The sequence below is a fragment of the Bos taurus genome, chromosome 18, assembly GCF_002263795.3.
Source record: "Bos taurus isolate L1 Dominette 01449 registration number 42190680 breed Hereford chromosome 18, ARS-UCD2.0, whole genome shotgun sequence".
NCBI lineage: Eukaryota > Metazoa > Chordata > Mammalia > Artiodactyla > Bovidae > Bos > Bos taurus.
This window is the reverse complement of record NC_037345.1, coordinates 18448934-18465822: the sequence shown is the minus strand read 5'-3', so window position 1 is coordinate 18465822 and position 16889 is coordinate 18448934. Positions and strand designations below refer to the sequence as shown.

The 16889-nt window shown below is 39.6% G+C and overlaps 1 protein-coding gene across 1 annotated transcript; it reads right to left on the bottom strand.

Moving 5' to 3' along the window:
• Window positions 1-280: 280 nt before the first annotated feature.
• CNEP1R1 (CTD nuclear envelope phosphatase 1 regulatory subunit 1) lies at window positions 281-14947 on the bottom strand. Its single transcript, NM_001034303.2, has 6 exons — window positions 14794-14947; window positions 13670-13741; window positions 11393-11466; window positions 6587-6696; window positions 6417-6471; window positions 281-1641 (listed from the first exon to the last, which is right to left on the bottom strand). Exons 1-6 carry the CDS (start codon window positions 14816-14818, stop codon window positions 1600-1602), a joined length of 378 nt encoding a protein of 125 aa, NP_001029475.1. The 5' UTR covers window positions 14819-14947; the 3' UTR covers window positions 281-1599.
• Window positions 14948-16889: the final 1942 nt, after the last annotated feature.

Here is a 16889-nt window from a genome sequence, read left to right as displayed (position 1 = left end):
CTTGCCAGGAAAATTCCAAGCACAGAGGAAACTGGTGGACCACAGTCCACAGCAGACCCAACTGAGTAACTGAGCACATAGCACACAGAATAAGACATATTAAAAGTACTGCCAGCTTGATAAACTGTGCACCTTCAACTGTCACTTGCAATTTGCTCTACTGGACCTACTGACTACAGTTAGAGTGAAATGTCTCATTTGGAACTAGCCTGTATCTGACACACAGTATGTTTAAAATTCTTTTCAGTTACAGACTTACACCAAGGAAAAGCCCAATCACTATGTATATATAAAGTATTTATTTTTATGCACATATTTACCTACAAAATTTACAGGAAATAAAACAATGAAGAATATATAGAATACCCTCTTAAGACTTAGTAGGAGCAGAGGGTTTATTGCTGCAGTTCAAAGAATAAAATTTTGTACATGTGAAAGCCAAGATGAACACATTTAAGATAAATGGCAGCCTTGTTAAAAATTTTTTGTCCTGTCTTTGAATTTTCAGCTTTACATTAAATGAAATTAAAAAGATTGCTCATGAAATAATTTAAACCTTTTCAAAATCTTCTAATAAACAGGTAAAAGGCACCTCCAGTTCTTTAAAATATTTACAGCAATCCCAATAGTTTAATCTTCAGGGTTATTATAGTACATGTGGCTAATATGCATACACAGTATGTCATTAACACTCTCTAAACAGTGAGAATTTTAGACTCTGGTTTGTGGCGCTGCTCCCAAGTGATCCCATGACGGAGTGGATGACCAATCACACCTGCACAATACTAGTGTAACAGCATGTCTACCACAGCATAAAATCCAATAATCTAAAACAATGACGGTCAAATTCCCAGACAATACGTAATTTATAACTAAATCTGTCTACTTAGAAGCCTTTGGAGTGTTCTTAAAATCATTTAAAAAAATATAAAGTATATTTAGCATTAAATGAAAACAATGAACCTGGAAAATAGCACTACAGTGGCTGAAATTCACTATCTGGTTTAACAAAAACTGTTTCTCAAAACATCTACAATTTCTTACAACATAATGGAGATGAATTTTCCTTAGCCTAAGCTCAATCCGATGTTTTTCCTGCATTATGATTAAAAGAGGAGTCTCAAGTGAAAGGCACAGCTATACGTAATAGCCGGTTTTAAAGAGCTGTGGAGATGGCAAGCGGATGTTCTTGAAATACTGGTGCAGGAGAACGAAGTCCACATAACATTTCCTCTTTAACATTGGCATTGATTGGCTATTTACAGTAGTTTGCAAAAATACATTATAAAAACTGGATGAGGTTCTGTTTCTAAGTTTAACTTAGTAACATATTACATACATACTTCATCTGCAAAAACCTTCGCAGGATCTGAAGTACTAAAGTGACACTAATACTGAAACACAGATAATCAAGGTACCACAGCACTGATAACGAGAGTCATCATCATGAAGATAATCTGGGGAAATATTGCACATTTCTTGTCTGTTGTTGCTATGACAGTCACATATCCAACTGTAAAAGGAATCTTTTATGGCTTTTTGCTGTATCACTTTTTGAAGAAAGGTTGTTTTAAGTCCCAAAACAATGAGCGTAGATTGTCATTGAACATGAGGCCTAGGTTTCAAAATTAGCTTTCCTGTCTGTAAAAATAAAAAGAAAAAAAGGTTAAGAGTATATATATATACAATTCTATTAAAACTATCACCACTTTCCTAAAAGCCTTATAAGGCATCAGAACATCCCTCAACATTTAGTCAAGATTAAGCAATTAATAGTTATATTTTCTAAGTGTTCTTTGTGTAGAATTTTCTTCTAAAATCTTTAGTACTTTAAAACACACACACACAGTCTTCCTGAAAATCAGCCAACCAACCCATTGGATAAAATAAAATCCAGACTTGTATAGGCTAATTTATGCTCCTTACCAAGTGGAGTCTAGAAAACATAAATAAAACTGTGTATCTGAACAAAAACTTTCCCATTTTCTAACATCAAAACTTTAATTTCCTCAAGTTAAAATGCACACCTAAGGTTGAATGACAGACACTCATATGCTGCTGGTACTCACGCACACGGATACAACTCTTCTGTTTCCACGTGCAGATGGGTACAGTAGGGCCCGTGCGGGGCCAGTGTCATAGTTACCAAAAAAAAAGGACGTACCATATAATCCAAAGAATTTCATTTCTAGGAACTTATCTGAAGAGATCCAAGTTTAAGGATGCTCATTTAAGTCCTGTTCTTTCATTCAGGATTGACTGAGTGCTTATCACGTGCCAGGCCTCAAGAGATGCTAGAAACCCAGTAACGGACGAGACAGTTTCCTGTCCTTGTGGAGCTTAAGCTCTAATGAAATATGCATAACATATACAACACGCAAAGTGTGGATGAAATTATGATGCATCCATAAAGTGGAGCACTACGTAATTAAACAAAACGGATGACATTAACTGAGATCATGTAAATAAAAAGGAAAAACAGGCCCAAGACCTTGTATACAGTTAATGTCCAATATATGTCAGCTCTGAAATCCTAACACTGGGTCAAAGAGCAGAATTGAAAACCCGGTAACACTGTTTAGAGGTTCTTTACTCATAAGCTTGATTATAACATCTTTCTCTTATAATAAGTACATGAGATACACAATAAAACATAAAACATGGTGATTATCTTTGGTTGCAAGGTTCTAGGTCAAAACTATTGTCAGGATTCTGGTTCCCTCTCAAGTCTTCAGTTCAGTTCAGTCGCTCAGTCGTGTCCGACTCTTCGCGACCCCATGAATCGCAGCACGCCAGGCCTCCCTGTCCATCACCAACTCCCAGAGTTCACCCAGACTCACGTCCATCGAGTCAGTGATGCCATCCAGCCATCTCATCTTCTGTCGTCCCCTTCTCCTCCTGCCCCCAATCCCTTCCAGCATCAGGGTCTTTTCCAAGGAGTTAACTCTTCGTATGAGGTGGCCAAAGTACTAGAGTTTCAGCTTTAGCATCATTCCTTCCAAAGAACACCCAGGGCTGATCTCCTTCAGAATGGACTGGTTGGATCTCCTGGCAGTCCAAGGGACTCTCAAGAGTCTTCTCCAACACCACAGTTCAAAAGCATCAATTCTTCGGCGCTCAGCTTTCTTCACAGTCTAACTCTCAAATCCACACATGACCACAGGAAAAACCATAGCCTTGACTAGACGGACCTTTGTTGGCAAAGTAATGTCTCTGATTTTGAATATGCTATCTAGGTTGGTCATAACTTTCCTTCCAAGGATTCGTGCCTTTTAATTTCATGGCTGCAGCCACCACCTGCAGTGATTTTGGAGCCCAAAAAAATAAAGTCTGACACTGTTTCCACTGTTTCCCCATCTATTTCCCATGAAGTGATGGGACCGGATGCCATGATCTTCGTTTTCTGAATGTTGAACTTTAAGCCAACTTTTTCACTCTCCTCTTTCAAGAGGCTTTTGAGTTCCCCTTCACTTTCTGCCATAAGGGTGGTGTCATCTGCATGTCTGAGGTTATTGATATTTCTCTCGGCAATCTTGATTCCAGCTTGTGTTTCTTCCAGTCCAGCGTTTCTCATGATGTACTCTGCATATAAGTTAAACAAGCAGGGTGACAATATACAGCCTTGACGTACTCCCTTTCCTATTTGGAACCAGTCTGTTGTTCCATGTCCAGTTCTAACTGTTGCTTCCTGACCTGCATACAGATTTCTCAAGAGGCAGGTCAGGTGGTCTCGTATTCCCATCTCTTTCACAATTTTCCACAGTTTATTGTGATGCACACAGTCAAAGGCTTTGGCATAGCCAATAAAGCAGAAATAGATGTTTTTCTGGAACTCTCTTGCTTTTTCCATGATCCAGCGGATGTTGGCAATTTGGTCTCTGGTTCCTCTGCCTTTTCTAAAACCAGCTTGAATATCAGGAAGTTCATGGTTCGCATATTGCTGAAGCCTGGCTTGGAGAATTTTGAGCATTACTTTACTAGAGTGTGAGATGAGTGCAATTGTGCAGTAGTTTGAGCATTTTTTGGCATTGCCTTTCTTTGGGATTGGAATGAAAACTGACCTTTTCCAGTCTTGTGGCCATTGCTGAGTTTTCCAAACTTGCTGGCATATTGAGTGCAGCACTTTCACAGCATCATCTCTCAGGATTTGAAGGAGCTCAACTGGAATTGCATCACCTCCACTAGCTTTGTTCGTAGTGATGCTTTCTAAGGCCCACTTGACTTCACATTCCAGGATGTCTGGCTCTAGGTCAGTAATCACACCATCGTGATTATCTCAAGTCTTACTTTCCCTTAATTTTTGGTAATACTTTTGTATCTTGGTAGAACTTTTACTAAGTTTTCTACAGTTTTACTGGGGTGTAATTCATATAAAATTGTTAACTTCTGACAAATGTATAGACCCAAGTTGCCACCTCTCAAGGCAAGCTACAGAACATCGTCACCACTTAGAAAGTTCCTCCATACTTCTTTCCAAGGTCAATGGAACCTGAGCTCCCGACATAACTGCTCACCATAGATTAACCTGCCTGTCTCTGACCTTTAAATAAATGGAACCTCACCGTGTGTTTTTCTGCTCCTGCTTCTTTCACTCAGTGTGTTTCTGAAACTCACCGGCGCCACTATGTTTCAGCACTTTTGTACCTTTTTAGCCTGCTATTATAAGATATGTAGTATTCCACTGTATAAAAATACCATGGATTTAATAAAAAGTTCAAACAAGACAAGCCAGTCATCCTTTCCATTTACCTCAAATTCTAGTCCTCTTACAGAAGAAAACAGTTTTAGCATGAATTCTTACATACTGTTTTTTTAATGGACTTATATTCACATATATGAATAAAAATTTGGTGCTTCTAACATGCTAATTAAGCGTTTCATTTCTAAATAACCTGATGATGGGGAAGGTGGGCAGGGGTACACATGACATAAGAATGGCCATGAAAACAAAAAAGAATGGCCAAGAGCTGATTTACTGTTGACACCGCTTGAGGATAAATGAAGTTCATTTAGCTCTTCTCTTTGCCTTCTTATGTTTGGAAATTTCCCTAATTAAAACTTAAAACAAAAAAAAGCACCAAACTGAGCATATTGTTTGTTAATTTACTTTTTGCTCCTACATTATGTCTTGGATGCTTCCATGTCTGTATTTACAGATTTACTTCTGATTTCCTATGATATGGCTTTCCCACAGCCTATTTCACCACTCCCTTGTTGAGACACAAAGATTATTTCCATTTTTTTTTTTCACTACTAAGGAGGTTATAATGAACAACCCTGTGTACCTGTGGGATGGTACCCCCAACCAGGGTAGAAGAAAAACAGAATGGTTAGGTCATGAGGCAAGCACATACTACGTTTTATAAGACTGATGAAAACTATCCTTCAAAAAGGGCTTCCCTGGTGGCTCAGATGGTAAAGTTATGTACCTAAAATGCAGGAGACCTGGGTTGTGGGTTCAATCGCTGGGTCAAGAAGATTCCCTGGCGAGAGAAATGGCAACCCACTGTATCAATGTATAGTCCCAACAAGCAGTGTGTGGCTGCATCGTTTCACCACCACACTAGTTATAAAGTATTTAATTTTTACTAATCTGACAGGTGATATTTATAAATGAACTGTTTAACTTTGTACTTCCTCCATGATAAATGAGGCTGTCCAGTCTTCACCTTTATCCATTTGTATTTCCACTTGTGCGATATGACTTAACCTTTTCCCATTTTAAAAATGTACTATTTGTCTTTTTATTATTAATTTTTAATAGGTCTTCAAATATCACGGATACTATCCTCTATCATTCTCTTTCACCAATCCAGTTGTTATCCTGCCCTAGAATTTTTTTGACCTTTTATTCTAATCTTCTATACTGGGTAGGTATTACTAAATAGTTTTTTTAAGTTGAAGGTAAAAATGCTTTTTATAAATAAAATCAAAATTGTGACATATTCTCATCATATTGATATGTGATTAACTTTTTTAAAAACACGGCAGGTTCATATGTCTATAGTCTATCAATTAATCTATTACTCTATTTAAAACTCTATATACACAACAGCATAAGATAAATAACAGTAGTTCATAAAACCAACTCCCAGAGAGTCATTTTTGGCCAATAATGATCACTGTATTTCACCAAATCTAAGACAGCTTCAGTTAGAAGGTGCATCATGACTTTCTGTCATTAAGACAAATTACACTCTCTACCAATTTAACTATGAGACACCACTGTTAGATATATCTCAATTTTCAGGGATGTTACAGTGTTTTTAAAAAAAGTGTCTTCAAATCAATGCTACAATGAATATTCTCCCTATTAATTCCATTGAGACAAATTATCTTTAATGCTTGTTTTACTTAAACCAAAGAACTTCAGTCCTTTCACATGTTGTCTACAGTTTTCTAATGAAAATACTCACATCATCACAAGACATGTTGTATTCCGCTAACACAGTTCGACATCGAGCAGCTATACTGAATAAATACGGTCAAAGGAAAATTTGTATTTCAAAAGTAAGCTTTTAACAACACGTAGAGAGGTGCTTTAGTTTAGTTCAGAGAACAAAATTCAACTCATGATGAAGGATACATTGACGGTGCGACCACTCTCTTGTGAATCCCAGCGAAGAATAAGCCTATTAGAGTGATGCAGCTAATGGTGAAAAACGGATGGTTCCACAAGGATGTGAAGAAGGACACCTGTCAAAACAAGATTTTGAAATATAAAAATGTTAAAAATCTTATAACAGTATTGGTTCCTACTTCTTTACTTGTACATGAACACATGTAACATTTCATTCTCTAAAGTACGAGAATTTGGTGAGTTCCCTGGTGGCTTTTGGGCTTTCACTGCCATGGCCTGCTCCTTGGAAGAAAAGCTATGACAAACCTAGACTGTATTCAAAAGCAGAGACATCACTTTGCTGACAAAGATCCGTACAGTCAAAGCTATGGTTTTTCCCATAATCATGTCTGGATGTGAGAGGTGGACCATAAAGAAGGATCAACGTTTTTGAATTGTGGTGCTGGAGAAGACTCCTGAGAGTCAGCTGGACAAGGAGACCAATCCAGTCAATCTAAAGGAAATCAACCCTGAATATTCACTGGAAGGACTGATGCTGGAGTTGAAGCTCCAATACTTTGACCACCTAATGAAAAGAGCCAACTCAATGGAAAAGACCCAGATGTTCGGAAAGACTGGAGGGCAGGAGGAGAAGGGGTAACAGAGGATGAGATGGTTGGATGGCATCACCAACTCAATGGACATGAGTCTGCACAAACTCTGGAAGACAGTGAAGGACAGCGAAGCCTGGCATGCTGCAGTCCATGGGATCGCAAACAGTCAGAGATGACTTAGCCACTGAACAAGGAACAAGAGGGATCTGGGATTCCGTAAGCTGCGAGGCAAGGCAAAAAAAAAAAAAAGGAATTTGAGGACTTTCCCAAATCCCAATTCTTCCTATTGTTATGCTACACAAATTAATGTCTGTTTTAAATCTTCAATGCAGCAAAACAATATAGTAATATTCCCTCCATTCATTCCAAATGCTTGAACCATTACAAATTCAATTCTATAATTAAAAAAATACCCTACTGACAACATTTACTGAACCCTTCCTAGTGAGAAGTAATTTAAAAAGCGTAAGACTACAAGTTCCGTGGACTTCCCGGGCGGTCCAGTGGTTAAGACTCCATGCTCCCAGAGAAGAGGGCTTTGATCTCTGGTTAGAAAAGATTCCACATGCCAAGTGCCATGGCCAAAGAGAAAAAAAAAAAAGAAAAAAGTTCTGCAGGCAGAGGGATACTGTTCTGGGCATGGCATTGCTATTTTCCCAACACCTGAAATAGGACTTGGCAAATATTGGTGCTCAGGGGCTTCCCCAGTGGCTCAGTAGGTAAAGACTCAGTCTGCAATGCAGGATACACAGGAGACAGGGATTCAATCGCTGGGCTGGGGAGATCCCCTGGAGGAGGAAAATGGCAACTCACTCCAGTAATCTCGCCTGGGAAATCCCCTGGACAGAGGAGCCTGGCGGGCTACAGTCCAAAGGGTCGCAAAGAGGTGCACACGACTGAGCAACCACCCAGGCACATATAGGTGCTCAATATTGTTGAATGAATGGAGATGAAGCCTCTAATCTCAACAAAAACACAAGTCAGACATAATCTAGTTATCTTCCCTGTTAAAAAGCAGAAGTGATCAAACTGCATACACAACCTGGTCTCAGTCTAATCACTACCATTTTCCTTTTCTCTCTTCACCTGGCTAGCTCCTACATATCCTTACAAGACTGAGTTTCAGCATCACCCTTTCTTTCTGAAAGAAACAAAACATGAGTTTGGTTTTGAAGTTACTAGATTTAGATGGCCACAGGACATTCCAGTAGAAGAGAATAATTAGTAGCTAGCCATAAAAAACTACAGTTCAAGAGAAACAAAGAGCTAATTTCAGATATGAGCATAATCAGATGGTAGAAAAAAAACAGAACCATCCACAATTCTGAGACTATGTAGAAGGACAAGGGAACAGGATCCAGAATGGGAACAAGCGTAGGCACTGAAGCCAGACTACTGGGAATCAGAATGCAGATGGAGAAGGCAAGTATTTAGAGTCTAGAAAAAGAAATCAAGTGGACTAGAAACTAAATGGGAGCAACAGAATCAAACTAAGGGCATCTGTGCTCCACTCTCATACTAAGATATGTGTACATGTTTCAAGACAGAGAACTAAACTTAAGGAAGAACAGTGGCCTAGCATGGTACTGCTTAAATAAATTTGTCAAGTGAAGAGATGACAGGTTGAAAACATCAGGAAGGAGAAAGCTCCCAGAAGGATGGGATCTTGAAGAAAGATTAATATTCCAGAGTAATGTCTTCTTAAACCCTTGAGGACAGTTCAATTCCCACAGGCTAGCTGTGTTTTATGAGCCCTGCACAATATTAGCACATACAGTGTTTTAGTTTTAATTAGGTCAGCATCCGCCTTCTTTCCTCCATGGCAACAGTCAACTGCACCCAAGTAACAATTTCCTCCTTTAGTCTGGGCACTCCTGTACTTTCCAGTTTGCCACATTCCCTCTCCCCTATGCCCCTCCACCTAGCCACTGGCTTTCGAGTCTGCAACTCTTCTTACAGACACAATCACTGTTTGTCAGGTTTGAAGTTATTAAATATTGAAATACAAAGTTGACATTTAGGCTAATACTTACATTCTCACCTAATTTAGAGAATTACATTAACTACAGAATTTTGAGCCTATTTCATATTACATTTAATTCTATGTTTTATTAAGATGTCAACTAGCTGAAATCAGCTTATGTTTTTCCCAATTAGAAGTCAGATTCATTTCCCAAGACAGACCTTTTTCTTGCCAGCCTCCTTCACTCTTCCCCTAAGGATGAGTACCAGCTATAAAGGGACACACAGGAGGGTTTCTTATCCATTATAAAAACCCCTCTATTAACGTGAAATCCCATCACCAACCTCCCCTGCTCCTATTCTTTTGTGTTTCCACCTCAGTGGATAAAGTCAGAGAGATTACATGGTAAATAACCCCCTGGTTGTCTGAACTGCCATTTAGACTGCTGACAAAAGTCTTATTAATAAGTTTTTCTTCTATATAACTTAACGGTTGTAAATAAAGCTACTGAAAATAGTTTATCTAGTTATAGTTTAAAAGGGGAAGGTTAATTTTGTGAAAATTACAATATCATTAATACCTAAAGAAAGCTGAACTGGGAGAAAAGAAACTTTGCTGAAAAACTGAAGATGATTACTTCCTTTAACAAAAAAGCTCAAGTTTTAAATTAAGGCACAAGTTGGCAGAAAGAGGTAGAAATTTCAGAAACATGCTATGTTTCATTAAAGGATGCTTCAAGAAATAACATTATGAAATCTGTTACTGCATTTGGCACAGCGATATTCTTGGTGTCCAATGGGAGATCTCTCAGTGTCTCCTATATTAAACTTCAGGCAGATTTTTTTTTTTTTAAAGATAAAATGAAGTTGAAAAAGAAAGGCTCTGACAGTTTAGGGAATTTACACATCTGTTCTCTTCATGATGAAAACCATGGAACTGGCAGTGACTTCAGTTCAGTTCAGTCGCTCAGTTGCGTCTGACCCTGCGACCCCATGAATCGCAGCACGCCAGGCCTCCCTGTCCATCACCAACTCCCGGAGTTCACCCAAACTCATGTCCATTGAGTCGGTGATGCCATCCAGCTATCTCATCCTCTGTCGCCCCCTTCTCCTCCTGCCCCCAATCCCTCCCAGCATCAGAGTCTTTTCCAATGAGTCAACTCTTTGCATGAGGTGGCCAAAGTACTGGAGTTTCAGCTTTAGCATCAGTCTTTCCAAAGAAACCCCAGGACTGATCTCCTTGCAGTCCAAGGGACTCTCAAGAGTCTTCTCCAACACCACAGTTCAAAAGCATCAATTCTTCGGCGCTCAGCCTTCTTCACAGTCCAACTCTCGCATCCATACATGACCACTGGAAAAACCACAGCCTTGACTAGACGGACCTTTGTTGGAAAAGTAATGTCTCTGCTTTTGAATATGCTATCTAGGTTGGTCATAACTCTCCTTCCAAGGAGTAAGTGTCTTTTAATTTCATGGCTGCAATCACCATTTGCAGTGATTTTGGAGCCCCCCAAAATAAAGTCTGACACTGTTTCTACTGTTTCCCCATCTATTTCCCATGAAATGATGGGACCAGATGCCATGATCTTAGTTTTCTGAATGCTGAGCTTTAAGCCAACGTTTTCACTCTCTTTCACTTTCATCAAGATGGTTTTTAGTTCCTCTTCGCTTTCTGTCATAAAGGTGGTGTGCCACTTCAGAGACCCTGGCAATTATGCTGGCCCAGATGGTCTATGGTATTAGTGAGCTGGTTTCCGTCCTGGTTCTGACGTCCTCCTGTTTTTTTCTGGTCTTGGCTGCTTAGTACACTTACATCTACTATTTAATCATAATGCTTACTGCAAAGTTGTCTCAAATGCTTTACGGGGTGAGGAAAGGCATTAACAAAAGTAACTCATAGAAGAAACTGTTGCTGTATAGTTTTTAAAAGTTGGTACTGATGATACTAAACGAACAAAACAAAATATAGTGTTTGAAATATGTAATAGGGAGATACATAACAACTGCATACAAGTTCAGAAATGAAAAGTAATTTAAGGAGTATTTCTTAGACCTTTTTCTTGGCAAAGATACTTGACCCGCAATAGCCAGCTGAAGTTTTTTTCCAAGCAAATTAATATAAGGCATATTTTTAACATGATTAATATCACTACTAGTACTAATAGGAAGCATTTGATTAATACTTTACAAAAAACAAAGCATTGCTATAGCCATTGTCTCACTTAATCTATGAAAGATTTTAAATCAAAACTTCTACCTTTTGTGTCTCGGGATCTATTAACCAGTTCCAGGCACCAGTAGCTGTACAGACAGATACCACTATAAGAAGCACTGATGAAAGATAAACACGAAATTAGTAAGGAAATAAGCCATTAATGTGATACTACTACCAGTTCTTAATAAACAACAGCCAGAGGATGCAGCACTTCACTAAAGGGAAAATGTACTCCACTCAGGAATTAGGGAAACTTGCCACAAGACCTTGGGGAATTCTCTAAAACAATGTGAACCTTAGTAACTGAGGCGGATACTGTCCCCCTGAATTCTTTAGTCAGTATTTCTATAGATTTATGAAATTAAAAGCAGTAAGAACCAAAGTGGTAAAACTTTAATGTAAATTTCTGTTATGTGCTTTATGCTTTCTGCGGATTCAAAACAAAAAACACTCCCCACCAAAACCTCATTTTTTAATGTAAACAAACCAAACAAAGACTCTTTCATGAATGCACTGAGAACCTGGACTAAAGAATTCTGCCTTGCAGACAACCGCCTGTTGTTGAATTAAACAAAGGTCAGTGTTAGGGAGTGTGGAACACACCCATCAGTATCAGATTTTCTTTAAGGGACTTAAGGAAAGTTGGGGTAGAATTACTGACAGTACAAGTTAGAAAGATTCTTTCTCCTCATTAAGGTAGAATTATTTTAGAAATTCGAGATAGAGCATAAGTAAAACCTGAGAATAAATAGTATTACTAAAATACTATTATACTATTAAAAATAATACAGGGGCACCAAGACCTAGTTAATGTTCTAGAGACCAAGACAGTTAACTTTCTTTCAATTGGGATGCAAACATTTTTAAAAATTTACAGATCAAGCTTCAAAGACCAACAGAAATACTGCGAAACCTTAATTATCTAGAACCTCTGGTGATGCACTTTTAGAAGAGGCAAATCACAGAAAAACAATCTCATTTTAGTTATTTAATAATACTCAAAATTTCAAATTTATGCTCTCAGCTCAGAACAGATTAAACTCAGTTTCTTACATTTCTATATTTCCAATAAGAAATATACTAAAGTATACAGATTTTTCTTTTCTTAAAATGAAGCAAAATCATAATCAAACCCACCAGACAGGACCTCATACAAATGGGTATACTAAACAAGCTGATGTCGTTTATATGAAAGCACTGAGACTGTGAACCAGAGAAAAAGTGTATTCATTATATTACATTTTATACTCCTATACATTTAAAAAGATTCCCAAGTAACAGTGAAATAAGGTTTTCGGGATAATTCCTAGGTAAACGGGAGAGCTTGAGAAAAATCATTACTAGTGAATTCTGACCAATCAGAATTCCTGTAACGTATGATTAGCACTTTGCACACAGATTTACTAAAAATTACACAAAAAACCTTGACATAGGAAAAGACCCCTGACTTCAACAGTGCTCTTCAGTTCAGTCCCACCAACTGAATCCTACTTCAAAATAAAGGATGTCCTTCTTGGGCTTCCCTGTGGTTCATCTAAGAATCTGCCTGCAATGCGGGAGATCTGGGTGTGATCCCTGGGTTGGGAAGATCCCCTGGAGAAGGGAAGGCTACCCACTCTAGTATTCTGGCCTGGAGAAGTCCATGGACTATAATAGAGACCATGGGGTCCCAAAGAGTGGGACACAACTGAATGATTTTCACTTTTCACTCTTCTTGGAAAAAATTAGACTTCAGCAATGAACAGCCAAGAAATTAAGACTCTCCCAACATAAGTTACCAAAGTATTCTGCTTACTGATCTTATCATTTATATATTTGTCTACATTTCCTATTTCCTATATATTTCCATGCAGCAGTAACTACAATTCTTTCAAGTCACATTTTACAGTATTGGTGAATATCACTTCCTTTAACAAACTTTACTTCAATAGTTTATAGGCAAAACTGTAAAACTGCTAAACAGATCACTGAAATTTTTATCACGTGTTCTGGTAACCAGATTTGCCATATATGTCTAACAAAATATATGTATTTTAATATAAAAATAAAAATTCAACCACACAAAATAAGACTATCCTTTTAGGGCTGTCAGTTTCTTTTCTTAAAATTTCTTTAAAATGCTGTTATTTACAAAATTAAATAGATCTAAAACTGTCAAAACAAAAGGGAACCTTATGGTTTAATAAAGCAAGCATTTGTTTGCTTTTTAAGCAAGCATTCGTTAATCAAAAGTTTTACGTGAAAGCAAATCACTGCTAGGTAGAATAAAAGTATCAACTGTCAGCTTATTTTCCTTTAAAAAAATGTCTAAGCACTTACTTCTCCAACGTCCAGTGGCAGGTTGCAAACAATGAATATATTCAGTAAGTCTCCTCTCGAAAGCCTTGAGATCTAAGTAAAAAGATTTCAATTTTGAAATTAGCTACTCTTACTAGTCTGAATCTATTACGATGAATTTTAAATACTCTAACTGCTTCAGGTCTTGCACACCAACTTACACGTATGACTGCACTGTTTACTTCTTCACTATGACACCTTTATGCACTTGACAGAAACACTAGGTTTCTATAGTTCCAATTTCACATATAAGAAAACTAGCTGGTTCCTCGTAAAATGGTATGTGGAAAATCAGCAGCAGCCTCAGTCGGCGCCAAAAGCTAGAAATTTGGGGTTGCAAAAAAAGGATCAAAATCAAGTCGAGTTTTAACTCTGTTGGAATCAAGAACTCCGTATTTGGATAATGTCTTTCCTAGGACCAAAGTCTCGATGCCCTTATGTTTAATTAACAGCTACGCTTTCAGTCTGCTCTTACTGGACTGATACAGCTAACGGAGGAGTAATGGAAAGACGCTCCCTTTTCCAGCCTCCCAAGAGCTTACAAGACGATCTATGTGGCACTTCTGGAGCGCCGACGCCTAGTTCTACAAGACAGGGGCGTTTAAGGTGTTCCCTCTGAATGAGCAAGGTAAGGTATCATTTTCAGTTGCGCTTTTCAAACTTTAAAAAGGAGAGCAAGAAGCACTCCCTTACCCCGGCAGTTACCAAAAACCAAGGCAGGAATTAGGGATACAACTCTTAACGACTATCAGAAAAAAATAAAGTGAGTTAGCGCCCTACAAGGCACAAAGTACAACCGTTTGCTAACGAGTAAGAAATAGAAGTAACCGGGCGAGAAGCTCCCTGGTCCACGCAGGGGGAATGAGGGGGGAGCTGACGCAGCGCCTCTCCAGCGCCGGCGGAGGCCAGGCGCGCCGGAAGCAGTGCCTGGCCGTGTCCGGCCGCCCCTTGGCCCCTGGGCCGGCCCCCGCGCCCCCAGCTCCGGGCCCCGTCAGTCCATCCTTCGCGGCCTCCTCTCTCCCGACCAGTTCCCACGATTCCGGCGCCTCGAGAGCCCCGCAAGCTTCCGGGAGGAGTTAGGGAAGGACCCAGGAGGCGCACCCTACCTTCCGCCTGCTCCAGCGAGTTCATGTCGGGCGGCAGCTCCGGTCACCGGCGCGGCCCCGTCCGCATCTCAGCTCCGCGGTCCCTACCCGGCCCGCAGCGCCAACTCCCACCTCTAACCGCTTCCCTCCGCCCCTCTTCTTGGCACCGCCCCTTGAATAGACCCGCTACTCTCATTGGACATTTCCGCCAGACCCTATAACTAAGACGGCTTTCTACTGGCTAGTTCCCTCACGGTCCTCGGGCACCGGCGTTGGACGGTCAGCCAGAGGGACCAAGAGTTGTCGGCGGCTGAGTTGACGTGACACTAGCGCCGCCTCCTGCCCTGGGGAGGAACTGCAGCCTGTCCCGGAAAGTTCATTCATTCGTGTGTGTATTTCTAGTTTCCGGCTTGATTCTTTCATTACTTAAATAAGCCTGGCGTGCTGCAGTCCATGGGGTCGCCAAGAGTCGGATATGACTGAGCGACTGAACGACGACGAACCCTTTAAGTACACATTTCTCCCTTGGTTATTTTTTCTCATGACATCCAATTTTCATAAATAGTAAAATGAGCAAAGTGTTCTGGAACTTTAAAAAAAATCTGTAAGGCATTGACTACATTTATATTTGATTAAAACGCTTTCTTGCTCCTTTCCTTGTGGTCACTCATTCATTCAAGAACTATTGCATGTCTGGCAGGCACTGTATTTATCAGGGATTCAGTTTAGCAAGATAGACAAGATTCCTATCCTCAAAATGGAAGGGTTACAGCAGACAATAAACATGCAAATAGATCGTTAATTTCAGATAATCTTGGTTCTGTGAAGGAAGTAACAGGGTAATAGGATACAATGAGATAAGAGTGGGAGGTGGATGGTGGGGTGGTTGGTGGTGGGAAATGGGAACTAGTTCTGCTGCTGCTGCTGCTGCTAAGTCGCTTCAGTCGTGTACACTCTGTGTGACCCCATAGACGGCAGCCCATCAGGCTCCCCCGTCCCTGGGATTCTCCAGGCAAGAACACTGGAGTGGGTTGCCATTTCCTTCTCCAATGCATGAAAGTGAAAAGTGAAAGTGAAGTCAATCGCTCAGTCCTATCGGATTCTTAGCGACCCCATGGACTGCAGCCTACCAGGCTCCTCCGTCCATGGGATTTTCCAGGCAAGAGTACTGGAGTGGGGTGCCATTGCCTTCTCCGAACTAGTTCTAGGGAAGAGCTATTTAATACATAGGGCGGGACGTTTGATTTGAGAGCCCCAAAAAGCAACTGGCTATACAAAGATAGGTGCTAAGAAGCTCCAAGTGGCACTGGGATTTTTTCACTGTTGGTATTTTATTTACTCATCCTTCAGTTTTCCTCTTCCCCACTTGCTATTAGAACTAACACATTCTTGCCCATTACTTCACTTTGTAGGTTCCTTTACCCTAACACTTCCAGAGCCTTCCTCTGAGCCAAACCCTTTACATACATTATCTCATTTAGCGCTCCAACACAATCTTTTTTTAAACTGTGGGTCAAAACCCCTGAGAAGATCATGAAAGGCATGAAATGAGCCATAATTGTTATTTTGTAAATATGAGCTAAAGTAAAACTTAAAATATTAGCATCACTAGAAGTAAGAATGTGTCATTTCATGATTCTTTATTTTGTTTGTGTGTGTATTACATATGTGCTATGTTCTGATCATAATGTAAAACATATATGTAACTGAGCATTCCAACAAAAAAAAAGGTTGAAAGCCACCAATGTAGGTATTAATAGGCTCATTTACAATGAGAAAAGTAAAACAAACTTGCCCAGAAGTGTGTGTATCAGTCACACACTCATGTCACAGATTCATTTTCATCTGTGTTCAAAAAAAAAAAAAAAACATTGAACATGCCTTTGAAAGGGTGTATATTTTTATCCTGTTATTGGCACCTGCATGTATGGATCACGGGGGCCTGGGGAACAGTGAGGGGAGGAAGAGAGGAAAATAGGGGCTCATAGCCAGGCTAAAAAATTTTAAACCTGAAGTAATGGGGAGACCAAAGGATATAGATTTGTAGAAACATTATATCAATGAGATTTGTCAAGAAGATAGTTAACAAATATTTAAGGAATACATGTTTCAGACAC